Source organism: Gymnoscopelus braueri (assembly GCF_963280865.1).
Source record: "Gymnoscopelus braueri genome assembly, chromosome: 22".
Taxonomy (NCBI): Eukaryota; Metazoa; Chordata; class Actinopteri; order Myctophiformes; family Myctophidae; genus Gymnoscopelus; species Gymnoscopelus braueri.
Genome location: NC_137624.1, coordinates 44,992,406 through 45,005,651, shown reverse-complemented (window position 1 = coordinate 45,005,651; position 13,246 = coordinate 44,992,406). Strand labels below are relative to the sequence as shown.

At 44.3% G+C, this 13,246-nt stretch overlaps 2 protein-coding genes across 2 annotated transcripts in view; one reads left to right on the top strand and one right to left on the bottom strand.

The window, feature by feature from the left end:
• LOC308077758 (BRCA1-associated protein-like) overlaps nt 1-13,246 on the bottom strand; it is an 801,007-nt gene that overhangs the window by 278,404 nt on the left and 509,357 nt on the right. The window lies entirely within an intron of this gene.
• LOC308078521 (large ribosomal subunit protein P1-like) lies at nt 3,197-3,583 on the top strand (the record flags this gene model as incomplete). The annotated part of the gene is made up of 1 exon (XM_080419710.1): nt 3,197-3,583. The coding sequence occupies one exon, from the start codon at nt 3,197-3,199 to the stop codon at nt 3,581-3,583; it is 387 nt and encodes a 128-aa protein (XP_080275836.1).

Here is a 13,246-nt window from a genome sequence, read left to right as displayed (position 1 = left end):
CCCCCATCTGAAATTATAATTTGTGCCAGGGACCCCCGACCAGATTTGTGTTGTTAAAATGTTTGGAAAAATATTCCACATTGTTGCCTTTTTTCTACCTTTTTATTTGAAAATAGCAGATCTACAAGCTCACAGCGTGTTGCACCGCTATGCGTTTTGAGCTTGTAGATCTGGTATTTTCAAATAGCCGACGTATATACAGTAAGTTCTCACGTGATCTATATGTAGTCGCTTCTTTTGGGCTTGTCTTCATAGACCTGGTTGCTTATTCCTCTCGCAAAAACCTGGCAACCCCCCCCCCCCCGCCCCCCCCCATACAAAGGGACGCCAGTTGCAGACAGGAAGCAAGCGTTCTCATACACAAAGGGCTTTCCAAGTGGCTTTTTGAACGCTCCCAACTTGACCTGCCGTTAAAAATTCAATATTTCTGGTCTTTCTGGACAGAAATCAATTTTTCCCCCTGAGCTTCATGGCACACACACAGTGGTGGAAAGTAACTAAGTACATTTACTCAAGTACTGTACTTAAGTACAATTTTGAGGTATTTGTACTTTACTTGAGTATTTCCAATTTCCAATACTTTTACTTCTACTCCACTACATCTCAGAGGCAAATATTCTACTTTTACTCCACTACAATTATTTGAAAACTTTAGTTACTAGTTACTTTTCAGATATAAACTATGATATAATGAAACATACATTAACCACTTTAGCCTTATTTTATACCTAGGCTATTTGAAAATAGCCGATCTACAAGCTCACAACGCGTCGCATCGCGACGCGTTGTGAGCTTGTAGATCTGCTATTTTCAAATATTTAGTACTTTTACTTTTGGTACTTTAAGTACATTTTGATGCCAATACTTTTGTACTTTTACTCAAGTAAATTTTTAATTCTGGACTTTTACTTGTAACAGAGTATTTTTATATTGCAGTATTGATACTTTTACTTAAGTAAAGAATTTGAGTACTTTTTCCACCACTGCACATGCATCACATGCATCACATGCATGGCTGGTCTCTTGGTATCATAGTGACGGGATAAATCAAGGCCGGGTCCATTTGCAGTGACATGTCACCCTTCATGGAGGTCAAGGTGGAGGAGCATCGGTGGTGTAAAGTAACTAAGTACATTTACTCAAGTACTGTACTTAGGTACAATTTTGAGGTATTCTTTACTTGACTGGAGTATTTCCAATTTTCAGTACTTTTACTTCTACCCCACTACATCTCAGAGGCAAATACTATACTTTTACTCCATTACAATTATTTGAAAGCTTCAGTTACTGGTTACTTTGTAGATTTTGATTATTATTACAAAACATACGGTAACCACTTCAGCCCTATATACATTTCGGCCGCGACGCATTGTGAGCTTGTAGATCTGCTATTTTTTAATAGCCCAAAGAAATGTTGAAATGACACACAGATGCGTTCCTGGTCATATTAATGTGTATAAAGGACGTGTGACGGCCCGGGTGTGGTTCCACTGTAGTTGTTATTGAGATGACAAACACAAACAGTACAGTTTATACGGGGCCCGTTTCACCAAACCTGGATTAGGGATAAACCGGGTTTAATCGGCTATCCTGGCTTAAATTATCCAGGAATCGGTTTCACGAAAGCTGAGTTATCTCGGCAGATTAATTTAGCCAGTAAACCTGGATATGTTTATCCATGATCCGGTTTCACGAAAGAAAATTGAAGCAATCCTGCCTTAGTTACCATGGAGATTTAGCTGTGAAGTTAGCCTGGTCCGGACCAGGCTAACAGCCAAGCTTTATTAATCCAGTGCCTTAGTTCTTCAAGTTTTGGGAAATAGCTGTTAGTCCAATGACTCCAATCGTAAACCAATGAGTTTTTCCACACTTATTAAATTCTTATGCGAAAATCGAGTACCCCCGGCCCCCCGTGTACCGCCTCCCTCCGGTACACGGGGTTAACCCCCGTGGACCGGGGACCCCCGGCCGCCAAAAGGCAAGCTTTTCACTTGTAGATCTTTGATTTTAGAAATTAGAAAATTAATTATAAGTGTTTATAATTATAATTCCAACATTCACTTAAACTCCTCATGTTTAAGCCTAACTGAATTATATATTTATGGACGTATATAAATTAATTGCATATTTTTGGACAACTTTTGCATTTAATTTAGTCGGCAATACTTTGCCACGCTTTCTCCCTGGATCTATATTTATTGCGGCCGTGTTTCCTTTCTTGCTTATTATACACATGAGCTGCTGCAGTGCTGCTGTTCAGCCACAGAGAAGGACGCCGCTCTGGTTTTGGGCTCCATGATTGGTCAAGTTGAAGGATTCTGCTATCGACTTTCATGGTCTTTTATAGGAATAGGTGAACTCACAGTCAGCCTGGTTTAACGATCCTGGCTCGACAAAGCCGCTCCTTCTCAGCCAGGCTTGGCGTTCGTGGAACTGAATAAACCAGGCTGAACAGCGCAGGCTTGTCAAACATGGGATTTGCCTTTTAAACCAGGATAATTTAATTCTGCTTTCGTGAAATAGACCCCTGTGGTCTCTGTCGGGTTAAACCTCTTATGTTCAAAACTGTTACTTTACATGATTCAAATTCAAAAATAGCAAAAGTAGCAGATCTACAAGCGCTTGTAGGCTCGTCTTGTGGCTCTGAAAGAGGCTAGCCGTCAATACTGTGTGTGTGTGTGTGTGTGTGTGTGTGTGTGTGTGTGTGTGTGTGTGTGTGTGTGTGTGTGTGTGTGTGTGTGTGTGTGTGCACACCTTCTAGGTCTTGTGTCTTGTGCACATCACTGCCAGTAGGCTAGTATCTTCTTCGAACCTCCACAAATATTTTTAACATGTTATATATATATAATTTTTAATATTCATCATTGTCTCCGCCAGGCCGAAGGCATGGCAGAGTGTTAATTTGCACCTCGTCCGTCCGTCCGTCCGTCCGTCCGTGTGTGTGTGTCCGTCCGTCCGTCCGTGTGTGCGTGGACAGCTAATCACGGTTGGCTTGTTTTGTAATGGAGGTCAGAGGTGTTGTTCGGATCGGGCTGACTGATGTCATCGTTGTGATGTCATCGATACGACATCATTGACACAGACGTTATAAATATATCACGCGTTGGCCTTTCCTTTTACACTGAAACCCTGAGAGCAGGAAGTTAAAGTTAAAGTCAGAAGAGCAGAACCGTAGAACCACCAACATTCTCTAAACATGGCGTCCGTGTCTGAGCTGGCGTGCTGCTACAGCGCCAGCATCCTCTACGACGACGACATCCCCGTCACGGAGGACAAGCTGAGCGCTCTGATCAAGGCGGCGGGCGTCACCGTGGAGCCCTTCTGGCCCGGCCTGTTCGCCAAGGCGCTGTCCGGCGTGGACCTGGGCGCCGTGATCCGCAGCGTGGGGACTGGAGGAGGAGGAGTTGCTGCCGGGGGCACCGGGGCCCCTGCCGGGACCCCTGGACAAGGAGGAGGAGGAGGAGGAGGAGGAGGAGGAGGTGTGGCCCCGCCCAGCGCGGCCCTCGAAGCCGCCAAGGAGGAGGATGGGAAGGAGGATTCTGAGGGGTCTGATGATGACATGGGCTTCGGTCTCTTCGACTAGAAGTGTTTTAATAATAAAACGTCCAATAAAAGACATTGAAATAAAGCAAAGTACATATATATGCCCCGCCCCCAGCACGTCTGATATCTGGTCTAGAGGGGCGGGTTCAAAATCTCCGGAGAGAGAATCCGTGGGCTCCCATTGGTTCACCGATCTGTGCGCCCGGCCCCGCCTCGGTCCGCGCCCCCTCCTCCTCCCCCAATGTGCAGCATTGAGAGCCCTGACGACGTCACGACATTTGGAGCGACGCCCACTGCACTCTGGTTGGTTGGGGAAATGAAAGGTTGACTCCCACTTCCTATGCCAGGAACGTCAACAGGCCGGCCCAGGCTCTTATCTTTGAGCAAAACGCAAAGGAAAATAAAAGCCTGAAGATGGAGGCTACTCTGAGAGTATACACGTGGAGTTAAAAAAAAGTTTGTTTTTTATTTACTTATAATCATTAGAAGATTTTTTTTCTTCTTTTACACAGTAGGCTGACAGGAGATGGGGAGAGACACACATCACAGGTCGTCGGGATCGGGACTCGAACCCGCGACGCGCTGTGTCAGGCTACATTGAGCTTAGCTGCCCGGACCGCTACGCCGGCGGTCCAGGCCGTCACAATCATTTTGACCACTTTATTAATTGATGTGTTTTTGCTATTCAAAAATATAACAAATCCTCTCTTCTGGGGGTCCCTGGCACAAAACATCTTCAGACGGGGGTCCATGGCCAAATATATAATATATCCATTTGATTTGGGGGTCCTTGATGACATGAGAATGAGGTCAGAGTGTCATGTCTCTGCAGATTGATCTAAACTGCTCTGTTTCCCAAACAGTGGGTCGGGACTCATCTTTGTGTCGCGGCCCAATATGGGCGCAGGAGCCAAATGTGCACTAAAGTGGGTTATTGCTATGTGATCGATGTGGGCTCCTCATTGGCTCCTTGGTGGTGGGTGTGTCGCTGTGGGTGTGGCATCAGTGTCTATAAAGTAATGGCATTCACCTGCTCACCCTAAGGCTGGTTTGACCATGGAGGTAGAGGGTGAGCTGGGAGAGCTGTATTTTTGTTTGACCGCATTTGTATTATTGGTTATTGCTCACTGTTTAACTTATTCGATTTCTTGTCACATGTGTATTACATTATTTATTTATTGTAAATTGTAATAATTGGTGACCCTGAACTTGAAAGTAAAGCATTTTAAACTTGAGCATTCGTTTGGAAGTGAATCTTTTAATGCGCGTCAGACAGTTTAAATCTCCCAGGCTTAGCCTGCCGGCTGAACTTTCATTGGGACTGTTATCAGCCACAATAATGGGTAAATATAAAAAAAAAAAAAATCCTACATAAAGAAATATATATATACCGGTATATATTTCAAAATATATTAAAACATTTCAGCAATTAAAAACAATTCCAGCGTTTTTCTAAAGTATTTCATGAATCAAATTTAAAAAGTCAAATACATTTTCATGAATAAATAAAAAAACAAAACATCTAAGAACTAGTGAATAGCAGATCTACAAGCTCACAAGCGACGCATTGTTTTCACTAGTTTGGGTCTCGGGGCAAACGTCTAATTTGTCTTTTGGGTGTTGAGCTAAAACATTTGGGAACCACAGATCTATAGAAACTAGTGCTCTCAGGTCAACGGACGCTTCAACACAGTGTTTATGAGTATAGGATGTGAAGGAGCCATTCTGCCTTTGTGCCTTTAAGCCCGGTGTGGGTGGGTTCACCTTGAGGGGGTTGCCGTGGCAACCAGCAGGTTCATATAGAGCACCGAAGTCTGACGTAATTTACACATCCTACCTGTGTTGCGGTTTCCCCCCCTCATTCTGAATCCCCATAGACGTGTTTAATATCGTGTCAAATAAGAACTGTGTTCCAAAAATAAACAAATGATCCCGGTGGTTTGACTCTTATGGATATGAAGCATCAACTGACGGTGAGAAAACGATAATGTTACTTCCGCCGAATTAGTAACATTTTCGCCAGAAACAGACTGTATCAAATATGAGTGACTGACTATCATAAACGATACAGAACCTCCTCCCTGACAATATCGCCGAGACAGTTTGTTTATTTTTGGACCACAATTCTTATATGAGACGATTCTAAGAATTACTTTACGAACCAGGGGATGAACGAGTGACGTCAGGACTTCTGTACTCTATAGGCACAGGTGCAACCTGTGCATGAACAAAACCTTGCTGTAACTCCATATAATGAATAAATGGGAACCTCACCCGTGCAACAGCAGTCTTTGGTTTGGACATTCTAATGATTTGAAACGCGACAAAAACGGATATTCCTGTACCCAGCCGAGTGGCGAAAGGTTAGTTTGAAATCGTCACTAATATAGGATGCATTTAGTTAGTTGTTGTGGTTAAGTGGTAAATTATGTATCTACTGTAAGTCACTGGCAAAAAAAGGCATGGGTTTCCGAGGCTACTGTGTCTGTCATACAATCCAACAGCGGTGTAAAGTAACTAAGTACATGTACTCAAGTATAGTACAATTTTGAGGTATTTTTTACTTTACTGGAGTATTTCCAATTTTCAGTACTTTTACTTCTACTCCACTACATCTCAGAGGCAAATATTGTACTTTTACTCCACTACAATTATTTGAAAACTTTAGTTACTAGTTACTTTGTAGATTTAGATTATTATTACAAAACATACATTACCCAACTTCAGCCCTATATACATTTCGGCCATTTGAAAATAGCAGATCTACAAGCTCACAATGCATCGCGGTGCGACGCATTGTGAGCTTGTAGATCTGCTATTTTCAAAAGATTGTTATACATTTGAAAATGTTAAATGGGACATTCTGCATAATGAGTATACTTTCTACTTTTGGTACTTTAAGTACACTTTGATACCAATACGGTTGTACTTTTACTCAAAAAAAATGTAATTCCGGACTTTTACTTGTATAAAAGTTTTCTCCGCCACTGTTAGTTGTTGTGGTTGAGTGGTTAAGTCAGTGTGTCTGTCAGACAGTCCAATGAACATCCATCCTCTTTGTTCTCCTCTGTCTCTGAATGATGTTATTGCTGTTGTCATGTTGACATCGTGTCCCCGCAAGCACTCTGACACTGATTTGATGAGTCATGACAGTGTGTGTGTGTGTGTGTGTGCGTGTGTGTGTGCGTGCGCGTGTGTGTGTGCGCGTGTTTGCGACTGTGTGTGTGTGTTGTGACATTGGCTAAAGGTGTCCATCATTCTACGACATTCCCTTAATTCACTTCGAGTCTCACTCATCATTCCTGATCCTCTGAGGCATGACACCCACCCACACATGCATGCACACACACACACACACACACACACACACACACACACACACACACACACACACACACACACACACACACACACACACACACACACACACACACACACACACACACACACACACAGTAGTCACAGACATCAGTCAGTCTGTCCACACTATGACAGCAAACGGTGACATATTCACAGTCATGGTGGGACACACTGGCCCTCATTTATCAATGGAGCGTAACAAAACAGCTTATATTATTCCATAAATTCGGCCGTACACCAACGTCCAAGTCACATTTATGAAGCCATCCTATACAGCCAATCCTAGTGTACATTTGGTCGGAGCTTTGATAAATCTGACGTCTGAAAACGAGTGTCATTTAAATAACACGCCCTTAAATATTATCGGACGTCCCGATTTTACGACATGAAGAACTAGCATACGACCAAACATATCATGGAAAGCCAATAAGAAAGAGTTTCCCCCGCTCACCTCGCCGCGCACGCACGCACACACTCTCTCTCTCTCGCGCACACACACACACACACACACACACACACACACACACACACACACACACACACACACACACACACACACACACAGACACACAGACACACACACACACACACACGCCCAACTGTGTCTTTCATGTAATCCGTAACGGTACAGCAATCTTTGTCACGTAGGCTTGTAGCCTACATGAATGGAATACGTTTGTACATACATTTATTTAACCCATACCGAGCAGTGCGCGTTCGAGTTACACTAAAATAAAGCAGTCATGTAGGCTATTCCCCATGAGACTCGGGCAGGCTGCAGTGATCCCGTGCCGCCACGTTAATAATAGATTGGAGCGTCGGGTTTATATCCTTAACCCAGCCAGGTTGTAGCCTACATAACTCCATACCATAGGACAAGCTACTGTAAGTTTGTAGACCTCACTGTCCATGAAAAGATGCCCGTGAACCGTCTGAGATGCGCTATGGGTATGAGGGCGTGTGTGAGTTAGGTCGTAGCGAATGAGAATGACGTGAGGTTGAACATACGGATTGTGGGAATACGTATGAATTAGCTTGTTAACGAATGAATGGGGGGGGGGGGGGGGGGTTCCGGGGAGAGTGAATGTAGCATAACCTCCTGCCTTCCGTGTGAACTATCGCTACGCTGTATTTGGTCTGCACCGCGTTGATAAATGAGGGCCAGTGTTTTACACAGGTACTGAGCACAGACACAAGCACTAAGGTGCACACACACACACACACACACACACACACACACACACACACACACACACACACACACACACACACACACACACTCTTTTTTTGAATAACCAAAGAAGTCTTAAAATGACACAGATGCTTCTCCGGGTATTAAAGGGTTAAACATCAAGTGATGTGTGAGGCATGAATGAGGGCGGCACAAGTTAGTTGACAACATTATATGATCTGACATTAAAACCTGACAAATACAGAAGTGTCCTCCAATCTAAAAGAGAAAAATAAGGGCCCTTGAGCAATAACCATTGTTTTATAATTTGGGCTATTCAAAAATAGCAGATCTACAAGCTCATAGCGCGGCACCGAGTGCCGCGCTATGAGCTTGTAGCTCTGCTATTTTTGAAAAATCTTGAACATTTTTGCAAATCTTTAAATATATGTATTTGTAACTCAAATCTTTGCTTCTGGGGGATTCCCCCCTCCCCTGGAACTAAATATTTTACAAATGTTCGCTATTCACCTTTCCTAGGCTGTGTGTTTTCCACTTCCTGTCGATTTGATACAATGAAATCCAATGAAACTGGTCAGATGACCAATGATATCCAATCAAATCGACAGGAAGTGGAAAACACAGCCTAGGAAACAGGTGAATACATTCAAAGATTTGCACACATTTTCACGAAAAAAAACAAAAATAAAAACAGCAGATCTACAAGCTCATTATTAAATTATAAATGATATGATCTGACATTAAAAGCAGTGTCCTCCGATCTGATATGAAAATAAAGAGGATAATAACAGGCCTTTATAACAAACGCTCACTGTAGCGAAAATAAAGGCTGACCAAAACCATAAAGGAGATTATGTTACTCTGTCATCAAACCTGAAAGGAAAACATGAGAAGAATGTGGTTAAGATTGTAACCAGGATTAAACGGATAGAATGAAGAGCCAGAGGAGCCTCTTGCTGCTCTGATGCTATTCATTTATGTAGGCCACTGTTTACAGTGGTCTAAAGTACATTTACTCAAGTACTGTACTTGCTTTGTACTGTACTGACTTTACTGGAGTGTTTCCAATTTGCTGTACTTTTATTTCTACTCCACTACATCTCAGACACAAATATTGTACTTTTACTCCACTACAATTATTTGAAAACTTTAGTTATACTAGTTACTTTGTAGATTGTGATTATTATTGCAAAACACACATTAACCACTTCAGCCCTATATACATTTCGTCCATTTGAAAATAGCCGATCTACAAGTTTTTATAAACGTTTTCAAATAGTTCAATTAGCCCGATCTACATCGACACGTTGTGAGCGTGTAAATCGGCTAGTTGAACTATTTGAAAATGTTTTTAAAAATAGTAAAAAAATGGCAAAGACGTTTCGGGATAATGGGTAATAAGGCACCGGCGAAAATAGGGCCCATAGACTCCAGTTCATTCCGTAAACCTCCGGTTCTTGGCTTTGTCACTATTCAGCTCCTCGGACTGGACCGATGAAGTGGCCGTCAACGGAGTTGACGCAACTCTCCTTATATGGCTCTGGTCTCGACCTGTTTCAAAGGGAGTGACGTCAGCGTGACGCGTGAGAACGGCCGGGCTCGGAGGTACAAAACAGCCTTTTAGAGCAGACCCAGGCCATTGGTATACAGGTGAGGAACACTAGAGTGGTAGACTATGACACAAACGGGGTCTCCTCAGGACACCAGGACAGAATGTCTAGAGAGACAGCTGCACGGTGACGACAAGGACCAAGAGACCGACGACCTGTTCCTCTTCCCCCAGCCGCTGTCCAAGCAGCGGAGCAAAGAGCTCCTCTGGGCCAACTACGGGCTGAAGGCCAAGAAGCCCCGCCCCAAATCCACCGGCCGCGGCCCGCTCCTCCTCGGCGAGAACGGCGCGCCGGTGCTCAGCGAGGCCAAGCGCGCGCAGAAGCTGCAGCGAGAGAAGGAGGCCAAGTTCTGGTCCACGGCCGTGGCGATGGAGGAGACCTGGCTGGAGGACCGGGATCATCTAGTCAGGGAGAACCAGCTGGCGGGGAAGAGGCTGGACGCCCTGCAGCAGAGGGCCAAGTTCCTCGAGGAGGAGCTGAAGACCAAGGCGGCCAAGGTGAGGAAGGGCATGGCTCACATCGACGACGAGTCCAACCGGCTCCTCTACAGGCACATGATGTTCTCCATGAACGAGCTGAAGAGCAAGCAGGTCCAGTGGGGGAAGGAGAAGCAGGCGCTGCAGGACCTCTTCAAGAGGGAGATCCAGGCCATGGAGGCCAGCTTCGACCAGGACAGGAGGGAGATCCTCCTCGAGAGAGACGCCTTGTTCAGAGAGAAGAAGGCCGTCACCAAGAAGCTCCGCTTCGCCGAGCAGGCCATCGCCGACATGGAGCAACACCTGGAGATGGCGGACCACGAGGTCCAGGACAAGAAGGAGGTCCTCCTCCGAAACCTGAAGGACTTTGAGAAGAAGTTCACCCAGATACCCATCGACGTCAATGAGATGTCCAAGAGTCAGATGGTGGACAAACAGGACGAGGTTGTGCTACAGCTCCTGGTGGCTAAGCTCACGGTTCATCACATCGCGGCCGGCCGCGAAGGATCCTGATATGGCAGACTATTCTTTTTTTTGTTGGTTTTCACAGATCCTTTTCAAATTCGTGACATCTTTTGTTTAAGGAGACAATGATGTGTGTGCACCCGCTAAATACTTGAGACCTCAACCGGCACTACAGACCCCATAGCCTGTGGCAGAAATGCTAATAAAGAATAAAAAATGTGCTGTTAAAAATCAGCCTTCAATCAATTTCAGATATACCAAGCCACTAAATGGTAAATGTGCATTTATATAGCACCTTTATCCAAGGCGGTTAACAATGATTGTGCATTACATTCACACACACGCACGCACGCACGCACGCACGCACGCACGCACGCACGCAGCCACAGCTGTCTCTCTACTACTAATCGCAATTATTATTTCAATGTTAAAATAGTGAAAATAGCTCTAAGCGCTAAAAGCTCACAACGGATTGTGGCGTGTTGTGAGCTTGTAGATCGGCTATTGTCACTGCTTTTGTGTGACTCTCTTGTTCATATAGAAACTGTGATTGTGGAAACAGTCGATAATTCTACATACGAGCCTATATGAAGAAATGTAAGAACCCTCTGTCGTTATATTAAAGGTGTTGTAAGTGATTGGTTAAAGGTATAAGTTTGGTTCAAATAAGACGTTTTTGTTAACGTATATTCAGTGTATTCTAGTAATCATTGCTATAAAGTGTTTGTTCAGTAATGTCTCGTACACACAGTGGTGTAAAGTAACTAAGTACATTTACTCAAATACTGTACTTAAGTACAGTTTTGAGGTATCTTTACTTTACTGGATTATTTCCAATTTTCAGTTCTTTTAATTCTACCCCGTACATCTCAGATGTATTGTAAGCTCACAATGTGTCGCATCATTGTGAACTTGTAGATCTGCTATTTTCAAACGATTTTTCAAAACAAGTTGAACAAGTTGAAATGGGACATTCTGCACAATGAGTACTTTTACTTTTAGTACTTTAAGTACATTTTGATACCAATACTTTTGTACTTTTCCTCAAGCACATTTTGAATTCCGGACTTCTACTTGCATTTTACATCGCAGTATTGATACTTTTACTTAAGTAAAAAATTGTAGTACCTCTTCCACCACTGGTCATATAGTACACTGTGGTCTCCCCATCTCTCCCCTGTCTCCCCATCTCTCCCCTGTCTCCCCATCTATCCCTTGTCTCCCCATCTATCCCCTGTCTCCCCATCTCTCCCCTGTCTCCCCATCTCTCCCTCGTCTCCCCATCTCTCCCCTGTCTCCCCATCTCTCCCCTGCCTCCCCATCTATCCCTCGTCTCCCCATCTCTCCCCTGTCTCCCCATCTCTCCCCTGTCTCCCCATCTCTCCCCTGTCTCCCCATCTCTCCCCTGTCTCCCCATCTCTCCCCTGTCTTCCCATCTATCCCTTGTCTCCCCATCTCTCCCCTGTCTCCCCATCTCTCCCCATCTCTCCCCTATCCCCCCATCTCTCCCCATCTCTCCCCTATCCCCCCATCTCTCCAGCTCTTTAATGAATGGAAAATCAATGTTCAGGTGAATCGCCAATTTCAAACAATCAGGAGAGAGAACCCATGTATCAACTTCAATTATGTTTATGAATAATAATTTATTCCAATTGTATCTGTTAATATATCACCTCCAATTTCCTATAGGAGTTCTCCCACCTGATTATTGTATTGATTAAATTAGTATCCCAACCCCTTTTAATAAAGAGCTGGTAGATAGGCTATAGTGTACACATACTATACACATGTACTACATACATGGTTCCACTTGTTCACTCTCAGAGTAAGAGTTTACTTTCACTGTAGATCAGGATCCCAGAGAATAAACTAATCATATCAAATGGGGGTCTGTGTCCTATTGTATTGCATATCAAACTGGGGGTCCTTGAGAGTCAAAAGGTTATAAGAACCACTGCGCTGTCGCCTCACAGCTAGAAGGTCCTGGGTTCGATTCCCGCAGGGGACGCTTTGGGCGCTGGGGGCGTGTTCTCTCCTCCATCATCCGTCAGTGCCCATACCCTAGGTGGGGTTGGCGAAAGGGCCTTTCTGTGTGGAGTTTGCATGTTCTCCCCGTGTCTCCTAAGGTAGGTACCCTCACAAAAACATGCAGTAATCCTGGTCTCTATACTGCCTCCCCCTGGCCAGCCGGGGCGCCTGATGGAGGGGAAAGGAACTGGTTGGAATAACGTGTTCCTTCCACGCGCTACGTCCAACCAGAGAAACTCCCCCCTGTCAGGTGATAAGAAGGTCAGTTGGCTCTCATGCATTGAAGGAGGCATGAGCTCGGCCCTGGCCTCCCTAGGTTGGCAGAGGGAGTGTAGCGCCCAGGATTACATAGACAATTGGCACTGGGTGTAAAAAATAGGGTTACAAAATCGTGGGATGAAAATGTAGGAAAAAAAAAAAGAACCACTGCTCTACTGAAGGTCATGCTGTGTGCATAATGTGATTTAGGGGCCAGGATTGTCAAATATTATGTAAGAAAGTGGAAAACATAGTGAAAATAGCTGATCTACAAGGCGCTGTGAGCTTGTAGTTTGGCTATTTTCACAATATGT